The sequence below is a fragment of the Pithys albifrons genome, chromosome 7 (genome assembly GCF_047495875.1).
Source record: "Pithys albifrons albifrons isolate INPA30051 chromosome 7, PitAlb_v1, whole genome shotgun sequence".
NCBI classification, from domain to species: Eukaryota; Metazoa; Chordata; class Aves; order Passeriformes; family Thamnophilidae; genus Pithys; species Pithys albifrons.
Genome location: NC_092464.1, coordinates 15,126,481 through 15,138,585, shown reverse-complemented (window position 1 = coordinate 15,138,585; position 12,105 = coordinate 15,126,481). Strand labels below are relative to the sequence as shown.

The following is a 12,105-nucleotide window of genomic DNA, read 5'->3' as shown; positions in this document are numbered from 1 at the left end:
TACCCCCATTATGCTTATCTCCAGCTTTGTAAAGAGCAAAGCTATTGATTTTTCAGTACTGTGGCTTTTTAAATTAAACAGAGGGTGTATTTTCTGAGTTAAGCATATTGTGAAAGTGAGGGACAACTCCTTTGGACAATTAATTTTTAAGTCCTGATGCGAGCATCCAAAAATTATTCTGTGCTATGTTAAACCTTCAGCCCACAGCTTAAAGTCAGTAGGATTTGCAATGGAAAACCTGCTCCCGGGTCTGTTAAAGACAATTTAGCCTTTAGTACAATAACCTATAATCTAAATATGACAAGTTAAAATACACTCTAGTTTTATATGTGATAGGACAAAATGATCCTTTCATCAGCTTCAGAGGATCAACATCAGAAATGAGTTTGGTATGAAGTGTTCAACACAAAAGGCTGCAATGAAGAGAGAGACCACTACACAGGTACAGCTGGTTGGTGGAAGTTATGTGTAAATAGTGCTTCTCTCACAAGAAGCCAGTTATTCCTGAAAACTGAGGAACCAAACCCCAGCTTAATGTTTGGTCAACTGCATTTTCTCTTCTAGTAGGTTTTGTTTGTCAGTCAGCTTTGGAATTTATTCCATTGCCTTTTTAAAGACTTTTTTAAAAAATCTTAAGAGGAAACAAAGTCAAAATGAAATTAAGTGCCTTTAAAAAAAAAAAATTAAAGAAGACAAATTGCTTTCTGAAGGGCAGGTATTTACCACTTGGAAGAAATCTCACTTATCCTTCCACTTTGCCTATTTTGCTACTGCTGTGAAAATGTCACCTACCAAGCAGAACAGAATTGAACTGGGACAGAAAGGCAGGATGACACAAAGACAGGGGAGGCAAATAATAGCTCTGCTACAGAAAATCTGGAGCATGGATGCTGAGATGGGGAAGGGCCCACAGGACTCATGAACTCTACAGCTTCATACTACTGTGCAGGTGTGGAAAGAGTGAATAAAAATGCATAATCGTCTCCACAAAGCACTCAGCAGTACACCTATCATCTCCAGCCCAGGGTCGGCCCCGTGAGAACAGAGACCTTTAGCTCAGCAATAACTCTGCTTATTATAACATACCTCAGCTGCGCGTTCCTACCCAAGGCTGTGTTTCTTGCCACTGCCCTTAGTCACTTAACTTCTAGCCTTGAGCTTTACCTCACCCACAGTCTGACACCTGCCTAGTCTTGTAGATTAATTTATTTCTGCTAGACTCAGAAAAATCTCCTTCTGAGACACCTTCCTTCACATCTGCAGAAGGCCCTGCTGCGGTGGAGCAGATGTGTTGCAGTGCCCAGTAGCTGGGTGGGCAAGGCTGCCTCAGCCCCATGGTGTCTGCGGGCCATCTGGGAGAGAGCTCCCATGCCAAGAAGAATGGCACAAACAACTGATTCTTTTGGCATGTTGGCAGTTTGAAAACCAAAAAACTATAACAAGTGTTCTGAGTCAAGCCAAACATGAACTTAATTAATGGAAAAAATGAAAACAAAAAAGAAAGAGAGAGAAAAATAATTCTGTATAAAGTTTTTAAAGTAGCTTTAATTTCTCTGAGAGAAAGTAAAAGAACAAGATGTGACTTAAAAAATCCCAAAACCAACAAAACAAAACTGTGGTGGTTAGTTTAAAACTAGTTTTAGTTCTGGTTTAAAGATTTTAATTTCTTTACTTCCTGGAACCAAATATGAAAGTGAGATAAATTTATGAAATTATTTTAGTAGTTGCTGAATCAGTGTTTTTGCTGGACATATTTTTAATTCGCTATCTCAGCTCTAAAGGGCCATCTGTCTTGCAGCCGTTGAGGGGATGTAGGGCTGGACTGGGAAGTGGATGCATAGGTAATTACAGAGCTATATACAAACTACTCAGATCTCTGCATAATGGATCCCCTGAAAGAACTGAAACTATTATAATGATTAGGCTGGTAGTGGAGGCTCAGAGGGGCTCTGCTTCTGCTGCTCCTCCATATGTTGCATGCAGGATTGCTTGAAGCCACACAAGACTCCCCTCTGCATTAGGGCTGATGCTGAAACATGTCAGAGGGAGGTAGAAAGGATTTTCTTCTAAACTGCATTTTGCACCTGCACTTCTGGAGCAATAAGGCTGCCAATGGTTTTGTGCAGTTCTCTGAGCATCTCTTCAGCTTCCCCAGAGTGATAAATCTATGGCTGGGAACTTTCTGGTACTAAAATAGCTCTTAAAGCACTTTGAATAATCAAAAAACCTTCATACTTTGTAGGGCCCTTTTATTTCTCCCTCTCCCTCTTGTCTAATTTCAGTACTTGCCTTTGTGAAACTCTACCATTTATTCCCATGTCACAGTAAATAAAGGTATGAATGTATCCTGCTGGGTCAATTAACCTCGGTTCTGTGCTGTGTCACAGTCTGTACTGGCTGTGATTTCCAGAAAGGAATATTCTTTTGTCATTCTTTTGCCCATGTGCAAAGCATGTTAAGACCGTTAAGATAACTGTAACACTTTTCCACACAAAGCTAACTCTGCTTTTTATAATTTCTGGAGTGCAGTTATGAACTGTAAAATGACATGGACCAAATACTTGTATTCTAATGACTTGTATTCTAAGGTGGTAGAGAAGACAAAGGACTGACAGTCTTTGTGCTTTCATGTCAGTGTGCTCCCTAATGATGGGCAAACCCCATCACAAAACCTCTGAACTTCAGCTCTCAGGCAGTCTTTCAAAGGCCAGGAGAACTGGGAGGCTGAGATGTCCCAGTTTTCATGTTATTCTATGCAGTAATATGATGCACTTCAAACTCCAAAAGAAATGGAAAGAATAATGAAAATATCAGGCATTGTTGACTTGCACTTCCTTGAGCTTCCATATGAAATATTTAGATAAGCTTGCTTGGTAAAGTCAGCCTAAACAGCTGCCTGATGTAAGAATAAATCTATTAATGAAACAAACATGCTGTGCAGCAGCATGTATAAATACTGACTGTATTTTTAAGTGAATACCTGATAAGGAAATAAGCTATGACACAGATGAAAGGTCAAGACACCAAATGATGAACTGCAATTATTTTCAGAAGTGATATGGAAATAAATCTGTATTAATCTATATAGCAGTTTACATTAGTGATGTATGCTCCTGGGTTTCACTTACGAAGGAGCAAATAATAAAGAATGTAAGTTAAAATGTAAAGAAATGAAGACAAATGTGGAAGGAAAATTCCACTTCAGAGTTCCCTCTCAGTTCTGGTGAAGTAGTGTATACATACAAATGTTTTAAATCAAGGGAAGTATATTTGCCTTGCACAAGAGAGTTAGTGTTAAACAAACAACTGATATTTCAATCAGTGAAGGCAGGGGGCAATGTCCCAGGTTGTTTCTTGAGACCTATTCTTACCTTTCTGGCCTTTCTTCAGACCCCAAAATGCTGCAAGATGCAGAGTGAAAATTTTTCTCCAGATCAGCTGGTCTTCCTAGGGCTGACTGGTCTAGAGGTCTAGAATTATTCTGCAGGAGTTGTGGGTGCCAGGGTGGGTGATGAGGTGGAAACCGGCAGGCAGAGGTCAGAGGGAGGGCAGACCAAACCTGCTCCCCCATGCCAACCTCTGGTGTCATGTTTACACATGATATCAGCTCTGTGCCCTGCTTAAAACCCCAGCAGTATAAATTTAGGCTGGATTAGCCATTTATGTCAAATTAGCCAGAACACACAATAAGGAGTTCATCTTACTGTATGGCCTTATGTCAGCTGCAGAATGACAGATAATACCAAATTCAGAGCATAATGTCTATTTATGCTAATCCCCTGTTAACCTTTTTGAACAAATTTGAACTTGCAGAGTGTGTTTATACCATAGTAGTGCTTTTTGGTTTATGGCTGCAAAGTTTTGATCTGATAGTAGGATTCTTAAGGCTGGATTTATGATTTTGTCTAACCCCAGACATAATACGAACTGAAGATCTTGTGTTATTAACAAACATGCTTTGCCATCTAGGCAAGCTGGAGGTCTTTCTCACTGTTACAGGATGAGAGAAAAATTATGCCACCCAGAAACTATCATCCAGCCTGGTGGGAGTGTAAAGATTTGCGTTATATGCATTAGAAGAAACATTTTGATAGAAAACATACAGATCCTGCAGTAAAAGTACCCAGAAGGTGTTCCTCCTCATTGGTTTGAAAGCCCACACCATTATGAGGATTGATGGCAGCAGAGGTTCCCAGTGACCCTGGTAACAGGCAATCAGTCTCCCCTCAAACCCACACACACATGGGTTTCAAGTGTCTTTAGCTGATGACACCTCTTGGTCCGGGCACTGCTCCTGGAGCTCCCCCTGGCTCCTGTGCTGCCCTGGGGGCTGCTGGTCACAACCCATTGGGGCATCCCCTGAGGGGCAAGGGGTTGCTGCACAAAATAGCCTGGGGATGCTGCTCAAAGGACTCAGATATAAGATGCAAAGTTCGCTAAATATAAAGATTTTGCATATTATTTTTTCAGATGAGTGTAAACGTAGTTGCTATTCTTAAATGTGAGCATTAAATCTACTCTGTAAAAACACAATTACTGCTGCCATGGCAGACATCAGTTGCCCCTTTTGAAGGAATGCCTTGAAAATGCAATCATAAAATCCCTGCACGCTATGGATTTCATTAACATTGTACTCCCCTAGGATTCCCAATTGCACAATAACAGGAGTTCTTTAAATTTTAAATACCACAGACAGGAACAATTTCACTAAAACCAGATGTGAAACCCTCGCATGGGCCTTCTTACTGGTTCTAAGTACTGAAACTGGCTGGTAATTGATACCTATTAACATGTTTGTTGTTCAGATTACAAAAATGGAAACACTATACTATTTTTCCTGTGAAAGGATACGTTAATGAGGGACAATGACTTACATTGCAATGGCAGTTCCCTGCTCTTGATTAAATTAAAGGACTTTTTTATTTTTTATTTTAAATTATGCTGTTTCAAACCAAAGGGCAGTCAAGTGTGTGAAACATAAGTGCAATAAACAAGTAGGCTGATCTTAAGGTTGAGACCTTAATAACATCCCATATGACAATAAAGTACCTTCATGATTATTTTTGGCAGCCTTTGCCTCATGCATATCTTTATTCCATTCATATTGGAAAATCCATAGACTTTATTAATGTGTTTTTTAAGAAGAAATTCAATCTGGAGTGACTCTGTTTCTGATTAAGGAATCACTCCAAATCTCAAGTTAGTCCTGCAATTTTCAAAAATGTGTTTGAGGACAAAAATAAAATGGAGAAAGTACTGTGCAGACTTATACTGTCACTGTGCTATGACTATTTTAAATCTAAGCTTTGACATTTATATCCAAACAACTAAGAAAAGGAATGGAAAGGCAACTTTCGCTCAGCAGAGCCCTGTAAGCAAGTGGCACTCAGACAGACTCGGTAGTTCGGATCTGTCAGCAACAAAGGAGCAGTCTAGTTTTTCCACCAAAGAATGGGTTTCTGGTCCACAGATGAAATTCACACAAATCCATTACTAACAACAAGGTAACCTTATTTTTCTAATTATTTTTAGTGAAATGGTCCAAAAGACTTCAACACCTCAAAGGAGACAATCATATCGCATGCCCTCTAGACGTCCTCTGAAGATACCAATCACCTTTGGCTGATACTTAACGGAATTTTTCTGTTGCTTTTGTCTTAACAAAAAACATTAACCTTGAAGGGAGAGGTAAAGGAGAACTATAATACTTCCCCTATACAAAAAACAAACACTGAGGAAATTAGTGTTTGGAGCTGAATTTTCAAGCTGTTTTGCCCATGTATAACTGTACATAGCTCATATATATGCCCTAGTTGCATATGCATGTTAGCAGTTTAAAGGCAGACATCACTATTTAACCAGCTGCAGTGTTTGTACAGGCATGGAAACCTGGAATTGTGAAAAAATTAATGATTAACTGATATATACAAAATCTCTGTCCTTCAGGCAAGGGCATATAGGCAGAAATTTTCACTTTGTAAGTTCTAAGTTCAGTATTTCTGTATCCTTCATCCTTTTTTTTTTGGTGGTTGAATATTTTCTAGAGTTCTTGCACTGTGCAGCAAAAATCTGTTTATGCTGCACTGCACAAAAGCAAATAGTTCACATAAATGACTAGTTTACAATAGCATGCACAACAAAGCAGACCAAAGTGACCTCAGTCCTTCATGTACAAGAGCCTTCTTCCTTTTATAAAATGTTACAATTTTTTTCTGTGGGTAATTTCGGAGTATTTTATCAGTTACATGTCCTTGGTTGTTTTTCTGTAAGCTCTTATGGAGATGAACATCTGTTCCTGAAGATATTTGTACAGAGGAAACATGGGATCTCAATATTTTGTCCAGACACAAACTCACAACATGCACTTACTGCCAGTGGCAACAGGACTTCACAAACGATGGCAGTTCATATGCACAAGAACCCTGTTATTGTGGTTCCTGATGGTCTGAAGCCCTTCTGAAACCATCACAAGATTGTCAATTAGCAGGAAAGCATTCAGAACACAAAGGGAAGTTTCAATTAGCAATATTAGTATAGAATGAAACCACAATAAATAAGCATAAGAATTATCGGAGCCAAGATGAGCTGCACCTTGTAAACAGTCAGGGGATGGTACACTCAGTCTCTGAACCAGCTCAGTTGCTTCTGCTACATAGGGCAAGTGGTAGAAACTACTAACAGTAGTCCTTCCACATGGGCCTTGGGCAGTAAAGGAGATGCCCAAGGGCTAAACTGCATGCAAATGACCACCAACTTCTTGGTTGATGTGGTAGCTGGAGGCAGCAGAAAACTGCTAAAAATTCTCCTTAGTGGTTGTCTCAGCCTCTGAGCACTTTGATTTATGGCAGGAGGCAAAGGAGGCTGAGAAATTCATGGGCAGGAGGCCTGAGGTACCCAGAGCTGTTTTAAGCATAAACGTTGGAGTAGCTTGAATTCTATTATGTGTCTGTTATTAAAGAAGTTAATGGTTAAAAGAAGTCCTTTGAAACTTTTTCTCAGAAAGATCTAAGTGAAAGGATTAAGGTATATATATAGGTACGCAGTTACGATAACTTAATAAAGTTAATAAGCACACAGAACACATGAATGAGATTTGACTAACTCTCTTGTTTTGATTATCCAGTCATAAATGTGCAAGTGACAGCAGAAAGGACGGAAACAAAGAAAAAGTGGCAGCCCTCTGGCCAGATGAAACACATGGAATTTGATTCTAATGCATTCCACCCTTTTTCCATGTGCATTCCATGGATTGCAAGTGGCAATGATTAATAACAAGCTTTGCACTTAGATAACGTTGGGGAGATTTTACTGTTTATTCCTAAGTAATGAAAAAAGATAAACACTTTTTTTTTTCCCAGTCTGAAGTCTGATTAGGTCCATTGTACATGATTACCCTGTTGCCAAGAGCTCAGGATGCACAGGGGCCCCCAAGCAGGACACCTGAGAGTCTCGTTGTGTGCCAAGGATCAGAAATGAAAGATTTTCCCTTCTTTCTTCCTTTTACTAACCACTACTCAACATGTTTTTAAGCTTTCTTGCAAACAGCAAACCTCACAGGAAACACCAGTGTGAACACTAGTATGGAAGGCTAAGGTGGCATTGTTTATATATGTCAGTTAGTAATTTCCTATAGAAAACAACAGAAGAGGAATGTTTCAAAACCATGAACAACTTTTCAATATTAGTAATATAGATCTAATATGCTCAAGTGTTTCTCTTAGCTTATGCCAACAGAAATAGAATCTAGGTTTCAGCTAATCAGTGTAAGTTAACCTACGATTGAGACAAATCAGTGGTTTTTCATATAATGACATTAATAATTGCCTGCTAGTATAGGTTTTTTGTATATACAGTAATTCACATGAATAATCTTAACCTGTCCAGGAATCTTGCACCATTAAGCTATGGACCTGCTAATACATAGGAAACAACAAGCCCAAACAGATTGACTGAACTCAAGGAGCCTCTTCACGACAACAAATGCTTGCAGAATTTCTCCTGTATTAACAGAGCAAAGCTAAGCCAGCCCATTTTGCTAATGAATGCTGTGTTTAAGGATGTGGAAGAACAGCCAACAGACAGATACCATTGAACTCATCCCATGTGTAACGTATTCTAGAAGGAACATAGGTCTTCTGAGGTGAAATCTGGATGTATGAAAACACCATGTTGTATTAATGCTTAACTGTAATCAGCTAGAGACATAGCACATGCTCAGATTACTGGGCCATTCCACTTTAAGTGCACGTTAAACTAATATTGACTTTTCCACTAAACCAAAATCTCTGTTATTTGTGCCCAGAAGACTAGAAAAAACAGGTAGGCAGAAGAATTAATCTTCCTGACCTTTTCTTTTTCTACACCTTTGGGAGTAAGTCTTTTTTGTGTGTCTAAAAAGGAATATATGAGCTATTCACTTGCAATGATTCTTAAATTATGTAGAAGTACTTTACTGTCTTATTTGTTTTCTTTTGCATCCTCCACAGTCAATAAACTGCACAGAGTATTATTAATAATATCTTTAAAATGTTATCATTTTACCTGTATCCATTCTCTGATAGAATCTTCCCCTGGGGTCCATCCATTCTCAGGATAATTTAGCCGGGACCTTTCTGCAGACCAGATAGCACTGTACTGGGAGGAGACAGTGATTTGATCAGAGTGAATTTCTCCTGACTCCATACCTAGTGGTTCCATGCACTGGAAATCTGAAGAAAAATAAATTGCCATCATTATTATAGTCAGCTTTTTGATTTAGACTTTGAATAATGAGAACATTTTCCTGCTTTGAATATGAATATCTAAAGAATTTATTTTTAAGTGACTTTGAATACTTTAGCAACTTCAAGTGAGGCAGTACTGGGCTTATGGTGTCATTCTTAATACTGTCATTCAAGTTGCCATGGCAATTCCTGCAATAATAATGCTATACAAATATTTTTAGCCCAGCATTGTAGCCATTTCAATATAGGACAATAGAATTCTCCATTCTAGGCTAGCACAGACACTTCTGCAGGTTCATAACAGAAAACAACGCATGTTCACCTTGTAATTATCCATAAACTCAGGAAAGACAAACCAGATGAATGTATGAAATAATTTGATTTTAAAACAATTTACTTCCATAGAAAAATATAAAACACTTTCAAAATGTTATTAAAATTTGAGCCATTGTCTTTGGATCCTGGACCACTGGAATGAAACAGACCAACAAAATTTGAGTCCAGGCCAGAAGATTATTGACCTAAGGGAATTACCACCTCTTCTGTAATGTGGTGTATTTTAAACAAGTTGATCATCTCCATTCAATCTTTTCTTGCTGACACAAAAATTACCAAGATAATTTAGAATCAATTGATATACTAATCACTACAGTGAGTTCAAAGGCCAGTAGGGCATGGAGACTCAATTCTCTCAGTTTTCAAAAACAAAGGCTCCAACCCCGGCCAAAATGAGAGAGGCCAATGGCTTTAGACAGATCCTCACACCCAGGTGCTCATGTACCCCGTTTGTCAGAAGTTTACCAACCCCAGCACAAGGGCAGGAGAAAAAAACACATGTGCCTATGCTTCTGTTCAGGGACTTCATAGTATAGAAACATAATTCACTCTTTCATTGGAAGTTTAAGGTAAAATACCGGTGTGGGAAGTGGAGGCCCTGACAGCTGGATATACATTCCTTTTTAACACCCCTTCTTTGGAGTGGGGTGTTGAAGGTTTCAACATCCATGAGTTGGAAAAATGAGTTTAAATAAACAAAGTTCTTGTTTCTAAATGCAAGTTAATTATTCTGAAAAAAAAAGTTTAAATCTTTTACCAGGAATGCAAAAATTTACATTCAGAAATGCTATCAGGGTATTTTACAGGAGCTGTAATTAGGTGACCTATAATGGAATTATCAAACTTGTCAGCTGCACTTCCCATGGCGCATGACCCATTCTCCTGATTCTGTGCTGCTTCAGTGTATTAGGAGCCTTGGGTGAAGTACTGAAGCTGAACTATATTAGGCTAAGTCTCAAAGTAAATGAACTTCTGCTTGAAATCTGAAGGAGAGCCATAAGCTAGTATACAGAACACAAAACCTGATAGGTGGGAGTCATATTAAAATATGTATAAAGCAAGTGTCTAGTTAGATCTAGGCACGTTGGGTTTCCCTGTAGTCTGCTGAGAGGGACAAGTACTTCCTAGGGGCATCTCACATGTCTGACACATGGAGATTGAGATGTCCTCTGGAGGTGACACTCTCTGTATTTACAACACAAAGAGCAAGGGTGGCTGAAATTAAGTAAGAGGATTCACTCCTGTCTTAAGTCTGCAGCATATAAAATAGTTCCCCTTTTCATCCAAAAGGGTTTTCACACACACTGACTTCTGTTCTGTTGTCTTATGCTTAAGAGCTGAAGGCATCCCAGTGTAGAAGATATTAGCAATCCTGACTTCAGTGTAATGATACATCTACAGCACAGGGCAGGTGACTGTGGAGGAGTTGGGGATGGGGATCCAAGTTGCCTGTGCAGTGACGGGATAGGAGCAGCACCTACATAAGGAGCAAGCAAACTAGCTGAAGGTACAATCTGAGACAGATGGAGGAGGATGCTTCCCATCCACAGAGGCTGGGTGTGTCCCATTCCCTCTTCCTGGCTATGCCTGTACAAGAAAGCTGTTAAAAAGGCAAGGAGTGGAGGAGAGGTGGGGAGTTGTAGTTTTCTCTTAATTTTCCCCTTTCTGTATAAATACATATAGTTAGTTTCAGCATACACCTGGTTTGAGGGGTTTTTTTTCCTCTCCCTCTTCTCTTTCCCTTAGCTGGTTGGGGGGAGGAGGAACCCTTTTCACTCTGTCCTGGACAGTTGGCGTTTTGCCAGCTCAACCCAAGACACAGGGATAATGTCAGTTTACTCATCTATCTTTTGTTCCTTCTTTGCCTAAACAAGTACATTAAATCTGTGTGCATCTGCTTGAAACACAGTAAGATACAGAAAGGAGAGTTTGATTTAAAGTGTGTGATTTATCATTGAGGAAAGCAAGGAAATCTGAAAGGATGTGGTGTAACACAGCCTATTACTTTCCTGTGTCTCCCTCACTTTGTTTCATTCTCTGTGCAAAGGGTAAGTATGAAAATCAGGCAACTAGGAAAAAATACAAGACAGAGAACAAAGCTTAGATACCTTATAAAATAGTTTAATAAGAGCACATATATTAAATGGGTTCCTTTTATTCAAGAAATCGATCATCAAAGCTTATTCCACGTAATAAAAGAAGGCTTTGGATAGTGCATTCATTGTTCATGTTTCATTGTTTTAATGCAAGTGTTCAATTGCTCTGCATTCCTGAGTTCCTGCCGTCAGCACAGTTTTTCACAATAATTATTCCCACTTCCTGGCAATACTGTGGAATAAAACTGTAAGGAGAATTCTGCTTCTTGCACTGCTTTTCAAAGGGCAGCTATTCTTAAAAAAAAAAAAAAAAGAAAGCAAAAAGGAAAACAGAACCAATCCTTCCCCACCATCTTATTTATTTAAAGTTTCTTCAGAGCTTCAGGCAACACCTGGTGTGCAAGGAGACATAACAGAGAGTAGTTTCCAAAAACTCTGCAGGACGGATAAATACTGACCTTCTGATACACTGCTCTGTGACACGGTGTAGTTTGCTGAGAATCCCTCCTTTGCTATTGCACTGTCGGTGTAAAATACCATTGAAAGAATCCCTGTTGAAGACCGGACACGTCCTGGGTTGTTTTGCCCACAATAACGCCCTATGTGTGGGCCAACTGCAAAGAGACAGGATACAATAGTAAACTACCAGTTCTACTATAACAATAGGTGCCACTACAATATCCTTCCCAAGAGAGTCCCTCAGCAGGAAACAGTGGACCTCTGCAACAGTTCAAAATGACAATGTCATCAGTAACTTAGTGGTGAACAATAAATTGTTTATCCTACCTAGCAATCATACTTCTAAAATGCTCCAGACAGCACTCCATGAACCTCTGAAAATGTAAAGAACCAGCATTTCAAAAAGTGTCCTTTAAAATGTGCAGAGAGGGTAGTGATGCAGAAAATTACATGTACAAAACACCACAAGTATTTTCCAAAGTGTGATTGTA

General features: G+C 39.2%; 1 protein-coding gene across 1 annotated transcript in view; it reads right to left on the bottom strand.

Moving 5' to 3' along the window:
* The window catches only part of NRP1 (neuropilin 1), a 112,871-nt gene that overhangs the window by 41,881 nt on the left and 58,885 nt on the right, over nucleotides 1-12,105 (bottom strand). Inside the window, 2 exon segments of the mRNA XM_071559933.1 lie at nucleotides 8,542-8,708; nucleotides 11,614-11,769. Coding sequence (XP_071416034.1) covers nucleotides 8,542-8,708; nucleotides 11,614-11,769 — 323 coding nt within the window.